The 18,111-nt window shown below is 33.1% G+C and overlaps 1 protein-coding gene across 1 annotated transcript in view; it reads right to left on the reverse strand.

Annotated features, from left to right (window-relative positions):
- Nucleotides 1–18,111, reverse strand: part of LOC150106288 (cilia- and flagella-associated protein 58-like) — a 49,294-nt gene that overhangs the window by 919 nt on the left and 30,264 nt on the right. Inside the window, exon 8 of the mRNA XM_090392970.1 lies at nucleotides 3,272–3,330. Coding sequence (XP_090249096.1) covers nucleotides 3,272–3,330 — 59 coding nt within the window. The remainder of the gene's footprint in view (nucleotides 1–3,271; nucleotides 3,331–18,111) is intronic.

The raw sequence follows: 18,111 nt of genomic DNA on the forward strand, positions 1-18,111 counted from the left end.
CCACGTGACTACCAATAAAATCACATTGAAGTACATTACGGGTTCTGCAAAAGGCTATTGTTCAGGCAATATTTTTTTTAACTCGAATATTTAATGGGATCAATATCCAACCTGACCAAGGTGCCAGTCCGAAGTATTTTTACATCTATTAACACAGGGATACTCACCGTGGATAAATTAGATTGATCTGCGCACCCTCCTTTTATTTTCAAACTTTTTATAAAGCTGACTTGCTTAATCAGAAATGAGGCATAGATGTAGGTGAGATTTGTACAGCACCAGTTTTATATTGTTCCGGTATTATTGTTTTCATCAGAGATGTAGCCAGAATATATTTTTAGGCGAATGCTGAAGGAACAGTGCATTCCTGAGTTTTTCATATTTTCTGCTCTGATAAAACAATAATATACTTTTTGGAACTTGTAAGAAAGGAACGGGAGGTTGTGCAGCATCCTAAATACTTAGCTACGCTTCTGGTTTGCAGCCTGCATGTTTTTAGTTAATCGCAAAACGAACGCCAACCATGAAATATAAATGAAAAATACCATGATCATTTTATTTCAGTTCTATATTTTGCAATATGGTAACGCGTAAGAAGAAAGTTTGTATGTAATAATATATCAAAGTGTAAGTAGTTTTTGAATAGAACCTATTTCTGTATATAGCTTTATTATTATTTTTGTAATGTGTGTGTTTAGCTGTTTGGAAATTACTAACAGCGTATATCAAACGGGAACAAGAGGTGATAACAGGACAACTCCTGTTCCTTCTGGGGATCGGGGTGCTCTCAGTGTGTCGGAACTGATTCCATTTTTGCAAAATTTATAAGTTAAGTTACTGCCAGTACTATTTTTTTTTCTATAAAAATAATTCAGATCTGCAAACTGGGGATGATGCACTCGAATAAGAGAAGTACAAAATTTGTATCTCATATAATAAAGAAAAAATGTAAGAATATTTTGCTATAATATTTCAAACCACTTTAAATAAAAGTAGTATAATTTAAATAATAAAAAAAGGCGTATTTAAGTATAAAGAGCTAATAAACTTCATTTCGGCAATGAAAACATTACTTAAATAGTTGCCCGGTATTGTACTACGTACTAGGATCACTTGCATTGGCTAACACTAGTGTCGCCGATACTTTATAGTTTACTATATTCGGCAAGAAACTCTCTGATTCCGATCTTTGAGTTTCTTATTCGGTTTTAAAATTATGTGGGATTTAATATCCCCTTAATTTTAGTAATGTTTTCATTGCCGAAATGAAGCTTATTAGCTCTTTATACTTAAGTAACTTAATGGTTGCACCTGTTTGGAAAACTCGTTCGCAAAGTACTTAAGTTCTTTTCGCTATACACTTTGGTATTAGGTCAAGCTACTCACTGATGAAGCCTCAAAAAAGGCTGAAACCGGTCTGGGTAGTGACCTCCCTCCATAATGTAATAACAGCATACATTTCCTAGGAAATGTGTTTTTACATTATGGAAAATACCTAAGAATAGCGATCTGAACTTCCCCCACCTTTGCAACGAGTTGCCCGGTATTGTACTACGTACTAGGATCACTTGCATTGGCTAACGCTAGTGTCGCCGATACTTTATAGTTTACTATATTCGGCAAGAAACTCTCTGATTCCGATCTTTGAGTTTCTTATTCGGTTTTAAAACTATGTGGGATTTAATATCCCCTTAATTTAAGTAAGGCGTGTATTGCTTTATATGCTACTAAAGCTACTTATAAGAACTTTCTAAGAAAATTTGTAGGTCTTCTAAGAAGACCTACAAAGTCTCTCTTTAAAAATAATCTACTGACTTCGTAAAGCTGTCAAAAATAAAACGGATTATCATTCTCGCAGCATACCATGATGAAATAACTTAAAATGATCAGAATAGGTCACGAAGCATGCGCAGTAAAGCTACTTCGTGTGGTCCATTTTATCTCATAGGCGTTCTCTGTCCAATACTGAATATCCCCGACACGTAATACACAGATCTATTTTATGAAAGAATATTAAAAAAAGTAAAATGTTATTCTGGCAGTGGTATTATCACAAATCTGTTTATCTGATTCTGTGCTCTCCACCATCTGTCAGGATTTTAGATGACGAGACAAAATGAAGTTTTGCTCATTTTCTTATTCTCTGACAATCAGATGACATTCAAAGTATTGCATGTATTATGTTGCGTGGTTTGTTGTGCACACTCCTTTCTATCTTTCTTCGTAAGTTTGCCGATACCTATGAATTTAAGAGAAATTCCGATATTTTAAGCATAATCAACTGCCTCGGCTAAAGTGATAGTTTGAAAATTTTAAATCAAGTTATATCTGAATCACATATATTTCAGAATAGAAAATACAAAAAGAAAGTGCCGATGGTCGCTACAAACTTAAAATCTGAAGCCGTTGAAAAAGGTGACACGATTGCCTCTTTTTTATTTTAAAAAAATATTTTAATCAAGTTTTCTAATAATATTTTTAATACTGCAAACACGGATGTTCAAAATACATTAAGGAAAAGCGTGGTACCTAACTATCTTTGTGCATATTACTTAAGCTGGCTTGCTAGCGAGTGTTTAGCGTATCTGCTCCCCAACCGGCTAAGGGGTTCTAATTCTGCCGTGGGTGTGTATGTTTGTAATTGTCTTTAGGTGGGAGATGAATTTCATCCCCCATTGTCAGATCACCGCCCACCAGTAAGCGGCTTGAAGTACCTTGAAAATATTCCATGTTTGGTCTGTAGGGCAGAATTTCCAGATTATGTAAAAAATTGAAATAACTATATGTAAAATTAATAAAAAATAAAAAATCCATCGTCAGTACTAATGCACTGTAGGTTTACAACCTTTCGTGAGTGGAAGTCGCACATAAAAAATACATTTTGAGTACTGCAGTAAGTGCAAGTATACTTTCATGCGCAAAACCATTCGTATTAGCGACCTCGATGTTTATCTCATTTCAACCATATCGCCAGATGCAAATTTTAATTTCCCACTCCTTTTAATATTGGAAGAGTGAAATATATTTCCTCCAAGATATTTAACGATTTCTGAAAAATAGTTCAATCACGGAATGAGAAATACCTTAAAACAGAAGGAACGGAGCTCTGGCCGAGAAGTTTATTCATTTTGTTTGATATTCAATACCTCTCCGATTAAAGTACAAAACAGAAGACGTCAGTGAGAACGATCCCTATAGCAGTGGATTACGCATCCGAATTCCATTTCTGACATTCAATAGGTCAAACTTTCCCGTCGACAGAGGAACCCACCTCTCGTCACCACGGACAAGCGAGGTGATGCACGTACTGAAACTAGATCTTTAGATATTCTTAATATAATATTAAATATGTATAACAATAAAGAATATTTGATATGATATTCAATTTGTATAATAATAAAGACGAAATATTTAATATAATAATAAAGTTATGTGAGAGTTGAATAAAATGTTGTACAAATCTGTTCTCCAAAAACTTTATCATGTTACAGTAAATGATATGATGGGGGAAAAAATCCTGGCACGTTTAGCCTTCTAGTCGGTTTCTAAACTTGTGCACATTTCTAGTCAACTAAATTGAGTGGTTGTTATTTATTACTTAAGATGCAATACCCAATTTGTGTATCATAATAATGAACAATAAACATTTGTTACTGTAATATTTGCTTTTTTTCGTTTGTTTTTTCTGTAACCACTAATTAGACAACAAATCAAAGCAAAGGATAGAATAATCTATTACAAATCATTCTGAAATGATTTCACTTTTTTTTCTGGACTTTCCTATTACTCATTCCCCCCCCCCCCGTTACAAACTGTCATATAGTCATGTATAGTGCATAAACATTTTTATTTTGTAGTTTCATTAATTCCATATAATAATACCTACATTGCCATATGCCAGAGGTGTTCAACCCGTCGATCGCGGAGCGATTTTTGGTCGTTCTCTTGTGTATTCCTCCTTACTTACAAATTTAATTAAAACTGAAAACATAATATTTTATTTATCATTATTTTGTATTATTTTTAATTCGTTTTAAGCGTATTGCTACTGTTTATTTATTTTTCGTGAAAATTGTCAAATCAGTAATTTTCTTATAAGTCCGGGTAAATGAATTAATTTGGATTAGTGGAAGTCAAACAGCGAGCCGAGTGAATACGATTATAAGCAAAGTGTGAAAACTCGATTCTAGCTTAAATATTAAATATTCCAAAGCACACTACATCGATTTTTTACTTAGGTTAAGTCCCATGTGAATATTGTAAAACAATAAACTTTGTTTGTCTCGGTATAGTTTGTATTAGATGTTTTTGTAAATAACTCTTTTGAAGCTAACTGTATATACTGCTTTAATAAGAATATATTAGTGTTAAAAACAAAGGCAATGTTTTTGTCGCCGAAGCTGTACATGGCGGCATTAGAAAGATTGTTATTGAAACTTGTATGTATGAGAAAGGCTTGCAGTCTCTAAGTGTAAACATCTCCGAAGTCAGTCAGAAAGAGTTCAAACAACTTTCCGATGGCCGGCAACTTACAATCAAAAGAAAGCGGAGGGGAACTTTAAACTTAACAGGAAAGACTCATACCGATTCTTTGGGGGTTGCCAACCTTCATGCGAGGTCCCAGAGGAGGCCTAATAAAAAGGGACTGAAGCAAGCAGGAGTCCCGGTTCCAGAATTGCTGTCAGAAAGGAGGCCGCCCGGTCCAGAGTCGCTGTCAGAGAGATTGCCCGGATCCACGTTGCTTGAGAGAGGAGTTTCCCGCTTCCAGAAAGGAGCTTCTCGTTTCGAGAAGTCGCTAGAGAGAGACTACTTCTAGGCCGCAGACAAGGTTTCAAATTGCCGAAAGGAAGAGTTCCAATTGCCGGAGAAAAGTTTCCAGGCCAGATTAATGTCAGACATTCACCAGTGTGTTGCGTTTTCATTACAATTTGATGAATCAAACAACTTCACTGATATTGCTCAGTTAATGGTATTTCAAGATTATTCAAGTAAAGACGAACTCTTGAAAATTATACCATTATTGGGAAGGACTAGGGAAGAATATTTTTTCGACATTTGATGAATTTGTGAAACAACACAAACTTCCGCTTTTTAAACTTGTGTCTATTACTACTGATGGTGCTCCTGCAATGATAGGTAACAAATCAGGCTTCATTTCATTATGTAAAAACGATGACAAATATCCAGATTTTTTAACGTACCACTGTATTATTCACCAACAAGTACTGTGTAGTAAGAGATTAATATCCAAAACATTTAAATTTACAATTTTAAATGTTTTGGATATTACATTTAAAATTGTAAATTCTGTTCGAGGAAAAGCCCTGCAACGGCGGTTATTTAAATTACAGGCAGATGATGATAGGGAACGTCTGTTGTACAATAATGTTCGCTGGCTCAGCAGAAGTCAATTTTTAGAAAGATTTCTTGTATTAACGATATAAAAAATTTTCTTGAAGAAAAAGGATATATTTATCCACAATTGAGTGATAGAAGATGATTGTTACACTTGTCATTTTTAGTAGATTTCTGTACAAAATTAAGCAATTTAAATTTAGAGTTACAAGGTAAAGATAAAAATTTAATTGACATGTTTAGTTCAATAAAAACTTTCCAACAATACTTACTTTTATTAAAGAAAAATATAAATGACCGCGAATTTAGACATCTCCCATATTTATGAAAATTTTTTGAACAAAATCAAGAAATGCTTCGCTATGATTTAAAAGAATTTATTCGTGAAATAGAATTAGTCGAGGAAGAAATAAATTCAAGATTTAAAGATTTTAATAAAACTTAAATGATTGTATCTTTTATCAATAATCCATTTCAAGAAAACTTGAACATCTCAAAAATTTCAAATAAAATTAGTGGGCTGTTTGATATTAACCAAGCTGAAGTAGAACTTGAGATAATAAACATTCAGAATAGTTTACATTTAAAATCAATAAACAACGAAGTCATTTGGAAGTATGCACATGAAAAATTCCCAATATTAACTGATATTGCGCGAAAAATTCTGTCGTGTTTCGGATCGACATCCTTGTCAGAATCCGCTTTTTCAAATATGACCGTCATAAAAAATCAATTAAGAAACCAAATTACAAATGATCATTTGGATGATTGTCTGCGATTGGCCACTTCTTCATATCAACTTGACTACGAAAATATTGCGAGGTCCAAACAATAATTAAAAGTGATAAATACATTTTTAAATACACAAGTAAAGTTTTTAGTTGTGTATTTTTTTAGTTGTTTATTTTTAGTTGTTTATTTGTGCGTAATCAGATATCATGTTGGGGGGAACGTGATCTATATAAGAGAGTAGATCGCGGAATAACTTTTTATAGAAAAGTAGCTCTTAGTAAAAAAGGTTGAACACCACTACCATATGCTCTAATATTATAAATCAACAAAGGAATTCTGTTTGTAGCCGCAGGTTTATTGTTTTTAATGATTTTTAAAATGGCAAGTTATTGCGTTCTAATCTGAAACAAATGTTCAACTTTGTGGTGTGTCATCATCGACAGACCCGGCGCTAGGGTCTTTGACGCCCGCATGCAATTTCTATCTAAGCGCCCCTGTAACGATCCGGGAGTGTATGGTTCTTTTACGATAATAAAAATTTAAATTATTTGAAATTTCTTAAATAAATTTTGATAGAACAGCCACACGTTGGTTCGCTAAATGTAACGAATCGGGAGTGTTGACTGGGCAGGATAATCGTTAAAAACCCGTATATTCAAAAAATTCTCAAAAGTTAAAGCAAATTTTGATAAAGCCACTTCGCTTTAATCGTTGAATATAATGATACATGGATTATAGCCTTCTCACCGATACGAATCGCTAACAAAATCAAAATGAATTTTAATTAAAGTTAAAATTTATTTGAACTAAAGTTTAAAAAATTCTTGCATTTTACCAGTTACTAAATTCTTAGTAACTTGTAATAACTTTTATAAGTGGAACTATCTTTTAGGAAATTAAAAGAAACTGAAGATAGATGAGAAAATAATAAAAGAATTCAGAAATAATTAGAACATTTAATAAGTATTCAAAAAAAAAATAATATCTTTACAGAATAACAGAAAATAAATTAAATTGCATAAATATACTTGACTCTCGGGGGACCCTGTAACCCCTAGAGAGCGCGTCCCCTGGGTGGCATAGGGGAGCCCACCGTGTGTGTGTGTGCGCGCGCATATATATGGTGGGGTGGTCTGAATATACTAAAGAATATACCATAAGGGGCAATCATCTTGATTGTAAGGGAAGCGGCACTCCCATGGACCCCTAGCTGGATCTATCCTCTCCTTCTGCTTTGAGGAAGATCCACTTACTTTAATCTTTCCTATAAGGCCTTATCAGCAAACTCTTCTTATTTTATGACCCTTATGCTATTAGAGTACTCGAGGGCCATGGGGTCTTTTCATTTCTGGCCTAACAACTATGCCCTCTCTATAAACTTTACTATAATTCTTCTATAATCTACTCTTTCCCCTTCAATATACCCTATTCCTCCTATGGGTTTAAATTCGGAAGAAGGCTAGTTCAGAAGCCTTAAGGTAGCAGCCCTACCACTGAACTATTCCATCGTCAGGCTAGTCCCCTGACATGGAGAACATAATCCTACTTGTAAGCTGACAGAAAAAGATAATCGGATTGAATCTATGGGAAACGACCCTGGAATGGAAAAGGTAAAACAAAAACGGAAACGACAAAATATAATACACATAGCAAACTGGAATGTGAGAGGAATAGCATATAAAGAAATAGAATTAGACCAATTATTAAATGAAAGAAATTTTAAAATAGCAGTAATCACAAACAAAAAAGAAATTAAAAGGAACTATGAGAACTGAAAATTTTAATGTGATATACAGTGGAGTCGACAGAGACCAAAGAGCACAAGCAGAAGTCATGATTTGGATTCATGACTCCTCCCTTTCAAAACAGTTAAAACATAAATTATGGAATGAAAGAATAATAGAAGCTAGAATAAAAATAGATAGAGGCTAGAATAAAAATAGATAGAGGCTATTTAACAATAATTGGTTTATATGCCCCAGAAGAAGGAAGAGAACAGGATAATAATGATTTTTATAATCAGCTACAAAACATATACAATAAAATAAATAAAAATGATTACATAATTTTAGCAGGAGACATAAATGCAAGAATTGGAAACACGAAAATTAATAATATAGGAATACATGGAGAACACACTCTAAACAGAACTGGTAAAAAATTGATTGACTTTGTAGTTTATAATAACCTAAAAATAATGAATTCCTTCTATAAACATAAAGACATACATAAATATACTTGGGCAGCAAGAGGATGGAAATCAATATTAGATTACGTCATATTAAATGAAAAGACATCAAAATTTTCACTAGATGTTAGAGTTCACAGAGGATATGAAATAAGCAGTGACCACTTCCTTGTTAAAATAAAATTAAGATTACCACCTAAATGGCTACAAGTAACAAGAACAGAAAGAAAAATTGAAACATTTGTTTATAAAACTAGACTATTGAATGACACAAATGTACAATGGCTATATGAACAAAGAATTAACCAATATCTAGATAAAATAAAACAAAATGAAGAAATAGAAATAGAATGGCTTAATATAAAAACGATACTAAATGCAGCAGCAAATGAAAGCTTAGGAAAGACCAAAAAATTCAATAAAAGAAAAAAAACTGAAGATCTGGGATGATACAATCAAAGAAATAATCAAAAAGAAAAAAAAAGAAGCCTATCACAAATGGTTAAGCAGTAAAAGATTACAAGATGAAATAGAATATAAAAGAATAAGAGCCATAGCTAAAAGATAAGTCAGAAAAAGACAGAGAATCATGGAATAAATTTGTTTCTAATTTAGAACATGATTTATATAAAATAAGACCCAATGTATATAAGATTTTGAAACACCTAAATGCAGATACCAGAGAAAACATAAAATTAAACACTGAATTAAAATTTGAAGAATTTCTAAATTACTACACAGAACTGTGGACAGACAAATATTTAAAAAAAGACAACTGGCAAACAATTAATGAAAAGGAAATAACTGAAGAAGAATTAGAAATCAGCCTGAAAGAAACAAGAAACGGAAAATCACCTGGAGAAGATAAGCTAGGTTCAGAACTATATAAATACGCAGGAACAAGATTCAAAAAAAGACTCTTACTATTTTTAAATAAAATTTACTCAACTGGTATCCCCCCCCCCCAATAGAATGGAAAAAAGCAATTGTGATTCCTATATTTAAGAAAGGTAATAGAGATGACCCTAAAAACTATAGAGGTATCAGTATACTAAATTCCTGTTACAAAATATATATAGCAGAATCTTAAATAACAAACTAATGAAATATTCCGAAAACTTTATTCTAGAGGTACAGAATGGATTTAGAAAAGGACGATCATGTATAGACCCAGCCTTTTGCCTAAAATTAATAGTAGAGAAAAGAAGAGAATATAATTTGGAAACACATATTGCATTCATTGACTTTGAAAAAGCATTTGACAAAGTTAAAAGAAACATATTATTCAACATATTAAAAGAAAGACAAATACCAAATAATATCCTAAAAGCTATCACAAGTATATATGAAAATAATCAAATACAAATAAGATTAAATCATGAGCTATCATATACAAGAGAGATAAACCAAGGGGTCCGACAGGGATGTCCCCTCTCAGCAACTCTTTTAATATCTACTTAAATGAAATAATAATAAAAATAGGAATAAAAATTTACATCAAGGAATTAAACTTTCTCCTACAGTAAACTTAAACACTCTCCTCTTGGACGACGACCAAATGATAATTGCAAATTCTGAAGATAACTTACAGAAAGCTATTTTAGATCTAAATGAGATATCCAAAGATTATGGTATGATAATATCAACAGAAAAATCAAAAATTATGACCTTTAAAGGACAAGATCTAGCAAGAACAAAAATAGTAATAGATAACAAGATCTTAGAACAGTGAATTCATTTAACTACCTAGGATGTATGATAACATATGAAAATGAAAAAGATATAAACGTAAAAATTGCAAAATATTTAAAAATAACAGGTGTAATTAACTATATTTAAACCAAACCTAGTTCAAAAACAAACCACGCTAAAAGTACACAATATTAGCCCTACCAGTCTTAATGTATGGAAGCGAAATCTGGACAATAAAACAAAAAGACAAACAAGGATTAATAAAAGAAGAAATGAAGTTTATGAGGAAAATTGAAAAGTATACTCTATTTGATCACAAAAGAAACGAAGATGTTATGAAAGAATTAAACCAAGAACCAGTAATTGAAAAACTTAAAAAATATAAACATAAATGGATGGAACACGTTCACAGAATGAAAACAGAAAGATTACCAAAACAAGCCTTAAAGTACAAGCCATTAGGAAAAAGAAAACCAGGACGTCCTCTTAAACGATTCAACGATGACCTCTAAGGCCAGAACAGGCCATGCTAGGCCTAAATCCTTGATAAGCATGATGATGATGAAATATACTTGAAATCTTTTAAATTAAAATTTTAAGGTTTTCGATTTCATATTCACAAAATTAGAAATAATGGTCTTAACGTCTAATTCCGCACATATATCATTTTCAACAGCTATTAACGCCAAACTAACAAGCTTTTTTATGACATACTTGCTCTTATGTAGGTTTTTAATCAATTTCAACTTAGAAAAGGAACGTTCACCGCTCGCTACACTAACAGTTAAGGTTAAGAGTATTCATAAAGCAATTGAAAAGTTAGGGAAAGATAACTAATTGGACACAATAAAATTAAGAATATCGAAAGGGCTTTTGAATATTTAAATTACCCTTCCGAAAAATATCCCGGAAAGCACATAACTCGTCATATAGTTCTATTGCATTTACGTTTTTATTTTTCGCAGTCCTTCAAGAGAATCTCTAAATCGTCACAAATTTTTCGTAAATCTTCGTTATTAATTTGTAGTAATCTATACAAGAAATTGAAATTATCATATCTTTTAGTTGTTTAAAATGTTCTATTTACGAACAAATTGCAACGTCTAGAAGTGTATAAAACACATTCACTCTAAATTTATCTTCTGGCGATTGAATTTGATCACATATTGTCGTGTCTTCTTTCGTTGTCGAACTTCCGTACCAGTTTTAAATTCTTGTTCTACATCCACCTCTTCACTCAGTTATTTTGCCGTTTTTTGAACTTCTTTAAAATTTGTATCTGATCGATACTCTTGTAAGAATATTTTTAAGTTTTCGATAGATTCTAAAGCAAGTGTATTGTTCATATTTTTGTCTTAAAGCATTTTACTTACAGAGTTTATTCTGATAAGTAAATCATGCCAAGTTATAAGAGAGCAAATAAATTTTAGTCCTTTATTTTAGCACAAACATTATGTTTATGCTTCAAGCTGAGTTTCTTTATTAAATTTTCATTATTTAAAATTTCAAAAAGTTCATCATAAATTTCTCCTAACTGATATCTTAGAGGGCGGATTGCATTAATTTTACTTTCCCATCGCGTTTCTGATGGCTGTTTCAATGTTAAATGTTTTATGAACTTTAAAAGGATTGCCCAACGTTTGTAAGAGAATGAAAAGGAATTGTATATTTCTTGAATAATTGCAAAGAGACTAATTGTATCTGCATTCACTTTGGCTGCATTGTTAATGATTAAATTTAGAGTATGAGCAACACATGGCACGTAAAAAGCTAAAGAATTTTTGTTAAAAAGCAAATTTTGGAGCCCATATTTTTTCCCTTTCATATTTGTCCCATTGTCATACCCTTGACCTCGAATGTCTTCAATGGGAATGTTCCGTTTTTTCCAGTTGTTCCATTATTGTTGCACATAATCCACGTCCTGTGGAATATGATATATCTGCAAAACCTAAAACGTTTTCCCTGATCTTGACAATTCCATTGTCACAGGAAACAAAGCGAATAATAATGGTCATTTGTTCTGTTTTGCTTGCATCAGGTGTGCAGTCTAAAATTATGGAATAATATTTAGATTTTAGAATTGATAATAAAATTATATCCCTGATTGCGTTATTTAAAGTTTCCAATATTGCATTTTGACTGTCTTTACTCAAACACTGTACTCTATTGTTTCGTTGTAGGGCCCTTTCAACATAATTTTCCATAACGGGATCAAACTTCCCAAACAGTTCGACTAATTTTAAAAAATTGCCGTTATTTCTTTCGTATAATTTATCAGATGATCCGCGAAAAGCTAAATTTCGGTTGCCAACGAATTTTATAATTTCAATCAAGTGTTCTGAAACACTCGTCCAATGTTTCTTTTCCATTTCACACATGCTTTGAGTCTGGAAATCAATAGTAGTTTTGTTTTTTAAATTTTTTTCAAGTTCCTTCCATTTTAAGAAATTTTGCATGTGAGTTAAACTATTCTCATGTCTATGTAAAGTTGTACTTACATTTCTCTAATCGTTATAACCTTCTACAAGACTCAGTAAGTGATTCAGTCGATTCAGTAGGTGCGACAAGTTTGCAACAAAAGCAAAAAACAGAATTTAAAGTTTCGGAATAAATAAGCCATGTTCTTGGCACGAGCTCCCGTTTTCCATTTTTCTATTATAATACGTGTCGCCAAATTAACGACCATATGTATCTCTGGGATATATTATATTTTTATTTTGAACAGGCCCTATTTCAATTAAAACAACTCGTAATTTTTCATCCATATTTCTCCGTTCACCCGGACCTTCTAAATTTACAGAGACTAACAATGTGTTAGTTTCGTGGTCAACTACAACTAAATCTTGTTGTAGTTGACTAAATTCTATTTTCACTTAAATCATGTTCAATTATCTTGTTCAATAATTGCAATAGTACCTTCATGCCAACTGGATGATGTGCACGGTTCTTCAACTCTGATTTCTGATGTATCGAGTTGGTTACAATCTGCATCAGAATATTTTAATATTTTAAAACATTTATTAAGAGCCCCAGTTTGTCTCTTAATATCTGCTTCTTTCGCAGCATGACGCTTATGATTTTGTGCACCGGATAACTTTTTTTTAAATTTTTGATTCCATTTGTATTTTATACCCACAACAAATTATTACACAACACGACACAGAGACGAAATACCAGTCCGCACTACGCTACTGAGATGCGTACCATCTGACTGGTTAACTAACAACAAATGTTTTGTACGAATATTCGTTTCTGCGCATAAAAACTGTTCACCGTTTCACTTTAGATAGACTTCAGTAGACACAACATTCTTTAGGCAAGCATTTAGCCTGCTCTCGCTGCAAAATTGTAAACAGCCAGCTGATCAAAGAGGCGGCAATATACTGTTTTGTTTTGTTTTTACTTTTTATTCGGTGTATCCGGCCTTATTTATTTTAATATTGATCATTCTAAGAATTATTTTGTTTTTATGATAAAAATTTTGTTTCTTAAAAATTAACTTATGAACCGTTGCCTGGCGTCGGCGCCCGCATGCTCGCTTCCTCCGGCCCTCTCGATGATCAGGGCCGACGGAATATATCCTCTCCTTAGACGTGATCACACCCTCTTGCCGATATACATTTCCAATGGCTAATCAGCCAGTTATAAAATGATAGCTGAATTTTAAAAGGCAACTAATAAAAGCAAAACTAATAATTGAAAACTGAATTTTATCTAATGATAGATAATTTTTCGGAAATTATGCTCTTATTAAAGAAGCTGTAAAAGGTACTGAAATGATTTTATTTAAAATCAATCTAATCATTTTTAATAATTTCGAATTTTAGATAACAAATGAAATTTATAAATTCCACATTTTGCTGCATTTCATACTGCAGTTGTTCTAACAAATGCTGACGACCGTCCACGTATCCTCAGATTTTATGACCAATGTTTTAGGATTAAGGTGAATTAGCCCTATGCCTATAAAGATATTCTGTATGCAGTGTGTGTGTTCTCTGGCTGGTTTGCCTGATTGCGCCATGAAAAACTCCAGTTTCAGGTATTAAAAAATCCTGCCGCCACCGAATGACTTCACAGGCTAACTGGCTTTCAAGTGATAGAGGTTCTTCGGGGGGGGGATTTCGATACTCACTTTAAAATAAATATTATCTTTTAAAATTATTGTGAATAATCATTATTATTACTTTTATGTGAAGTATATAAAATGCAGTTTGTTACTGGCAGAAAGTCAGATATGAGTCCCCTACTTAGATTCGAGTTGTTGATCCCTTGTGGGAGGAGAGGGGAGTGGAGGGTTGAAGAGAGGAGAGGAGAGATGGGGGTTACTGATGTCGTAGCAATGAGCTGCCAAAAATTCAGACCTGTGTATTGTGTGGTAGAATTCTATTCTTATTTACTGGCTGCATAAAAAAAGCACCTCCACAGCTTTTTTTTTTATGTAGAACCCACGTCTTTCCGGCTAAGGGGCTTCGTACCGACTGAGCCGGAAAGACGTGGGTTCCACTTAAGGTGAGTTATCCAGTCTCATACTAAGGTGGGAGGGTTTTTCCTCCTAGAAACTAGTTTTTTTCCCCATTTTGCTGACAGGCAAGCCGGATCCGTAAACACATATCTACAGGTATAAAATACTTACTGTCAGACAGACTGTGCAACAGAGGGATGGCAGACCGCCTGCATCAAAAACCCGTAAAACCGCCTAAAATCCATAACCTGTGGTTTGCTTCTCTCGCCTTTAATTATGCAGCTTCTGCTTAAGTGTTTATGGAATCTGTAAAATTTGAATCTTCTGATCAATTCTGATTGAAGAGCACCTGATGACTCATGTTCTTGATTGGACTAAAGTACGTATAAGCACTTGAGCTAAATGAATTAGATAATTGGATCAACTTATGGAAATGATCATTTTTTAATCGACTCTAAATAATAAATTTCATTATAATATTCTACCTAGCCAGCGTGGATGATTAGAATCGTTTTTTCAAATATTGCCAATAAAAATGATTCGACCCGAACCGGAAATGGGTTAAAGAGCTAGTTCTCGTTAAGTTCTTAATTTTCGTTTTTCAGCATTTATTAAATTCCGTCCAGGCAGGTTGATGTTATTTGCAGTATATAAATCTCACTTATTTTGTCCATTTGTATCCCTGCAAATAGCCCGTTTGGAAAAAAAAAAAAAAAAAAAAAAAAAATTGCTCGACAGATCTTTTACTGATTCTAAGTACCAAATTTCAATGAAATTCATCTCCACCCGGAGTGCAATAACTAGTGTACAGACTGACAGATAAATAAAAAAACGACACTTATCAGGTGCTTATGCATTTACAAAACGCATCTGAAATTCTTAAATGCAATAAAATATTAATAATAATAATGGCGAACTCGATATAAGTTAATTATAATACGAATCTAAGTGGCAAATATGCAAAATAAGTTGTTCAGTTAATGAGGTTCCAAAAGAACAATATAAAAAAAGGAACGATACTCCAGCGTTATTTTTATGAATATGCAAGCCAGTGTGAGTTTTACTAACGTATTCTGCTTCTATAGAACTCTGTCTTACGATGTTACAAAACTTCGTGAAGGGGAGAGGGAAGGCAAACATATTGTATGGATAGATTTAGGTGGGCAATCTAAATCTAATTAATATTATACAACAATTGGTACAAATGACAATATCTTACTTTTGTACTCACCGAAAATGCAAAGTAAAACGAACACTCCACGGCGAAACGAGTAAAGCTAATCAATCGGTGAGACAAATTCACTGCCTCACACTATCGCGAACAGACATTTCCAATATTTCATGTAGTTAATTTTTTTTTTTTTTTGAACCAAACTAAAATATCAGCGAAAACTCTGATAAATACGTTTGTAATACATTATTAAGCATCTTTTTTATTATTATTATTTTCGTTAAATGAACGAAAATAATTTTTATTGCACAAAGTACATGTAATAAAGACACTGTTTTCATTCAGTATGAACCTAGTAAACGTTTACATACTACCTGAAGATATTTGGATACGAAAATTTCCTTCAAGTATCAACTCACTCGCCATGTTTATTTCATATTACGCAAGCAAGAAAGAGCGGGGGGAGTGTTCGTTGAAATGCAACAAGTTTGAGCACAGCCTAGTAGAGTTACCCATCCCACAAAGATGGAATATTCCTAAAAGGTGAAAAATATTTCACTAACTCGTGAACATAAAAGAGTGTACGCTGTGATTGCTGTGACAATTTTAGATGGGTTGCAAGGCCCAGAATTTTTCACGATATTAAGAAGGGGAATTTAAGGGAAAAGTAAAAATTTTAATTTTTAAAATCTGGATGTTGGTGTGAAATATTTAACTCGCGAGAGACTCCCTCTTTTGAAGTGGTAAAAGTGTGGTATCACTGTACAGTGGGGGATTAACCAAACGAGTACAGCACAATGTTATTATCTTCGCTTACGGTCTGTGAAAATAGGAGCACAACATAAACACTGGTGAAGATTCATTCTTCCCCAAGTCTAAATCGCCACTTCCTCTTCCACGAACCCTAAAAAATAAGCATTGTGATATCGAATATGACTAGCGGTTATTATCCAAGTACTCTTGTTAGTTATATTTAGGTTAGTCTTTGATTAGCTGTCAATAATTTGTATAAAGTTATACTCATTTATTAGTTCATCTGGATACACTGTGAGATTTTGGTGAGGAACTTATCTTAATCCCCCCCCCCACTGTACAGTGATACTACACTTTTACCACTTCAAAAGAGGAAGTCTCGCTTGAGTTAAATATTTCACACTAACATCCTGAGGATCTTGAGAAACCTAGTCTACGACAAAATATCCTAGATGGATTCATTTTGTCGTAGACTAGGTTTCTCAAGCATGTTCTAGTGCTTGTTTCATCTCATGAGAATAAATGGGGGGCAATTACATTTCTCACTGAATTTTATCAATGTGCTTAGCAAGAAAAAATATTCCATAAATGTATCAAAAATAAGTATCAGTAATCCTAAATTGTCTCCGCCTTTTAAACCGAAAACTGTATGGAACTGGGAAACGACAGATATCAGAGAGGTGTTCCTTTTAAATAAATGGATTCAATTTATTATCACCGAAGTTTCCATAAATCATTTGCAGTTTTATTATCAGTATTGCCATGAAGAATTTAGAATCTTTCTTTATGTCATTACAGAATAGGAATTAGCTTTCCGAGTATCATTCTTTTTATCAGGTAGAGGTACGTTTCCGTAGAAAAAGGTTTCCGTAGCAGGCATGATTTCATTCTCCTTATCAACTTCTGTAGTAAATGGTTTCGTTACTTCATTCCGTGAAGCTCTTATTGGAGACGATAGCCGCCACCTCTAAATATACGTTTTGGTTTGTTCAATTTGTCGTCTGGCCATCTGACGATGTTGTAGTCACGGATGGGTGATCTTGGGTTTTCTGTATAAGTTGAGCTATCAAACAAATTCCTCGTTACATGCTACCAAAACAAACTAAGGAATGTCAACAGTTTAAGCATGAAAATGATTGTTTTAGAAACATCTATGGGTGAATTTTAATTATAATGTAAACAGAGCAGCACCGAAATTGTTACTCTAACTTTCAGATGAGCGAAGAATGAATACAGAAAATTCATGACAAAGGCATCAATTATAACTTGATAAATATATACACTTAGAAAAGCATTGTGATACACTGCGAATTAATTCTGAATTGTATAAATGCATTATCTTGATCTTCGAAGAATGATGAACATTGAGGATTCCTTCGATTTACTGTGCATAATAGATGCAGCTACAAATAAAACATATAAGGATATCATAATAAGAAATACACAAAGATACCACGAAGAATATTTCTTGAAGAAGATTCTCCATAGAACAGAGGAAGATAATAGAGTAGAAGGAACAGAAGAGTAGGAGAAGTCGGTTCGGTAAGGTAGCAGTTAAATTACTCCAGATTAGAGAACACTGTTCTAAGTCGGAAATTTGTATAAAATTAACACCTGGAGAGGAGTAAAATAATATCTTGAACCAAAAAAAAAAAAAAAAAAATGGGACACCAACCTTCTTGATGAATATATATTTGTGTTATAAAAGGACAAAGTAAATTGTCAGCCGAAGAAGCGAAATCCAGTCTTGTCTGG

Source organism: Typopeltis vanoorti, chromosome 5 (genome assembly GCF_054136105.1).
Source record: "Typopeltis vanoorti isolate ZY-2024b chromosome 5, IOZ_Tvanoo_1.0, whole genome shotgun sequence".
In the NCBI taxonomy this organism is placed as follows: Eukaryota; Metazoa; Arthropoda; class Arachnida; order Uropygi; family Thelyphonidae; genus Typopeltis; species Typopeltis vanoorti.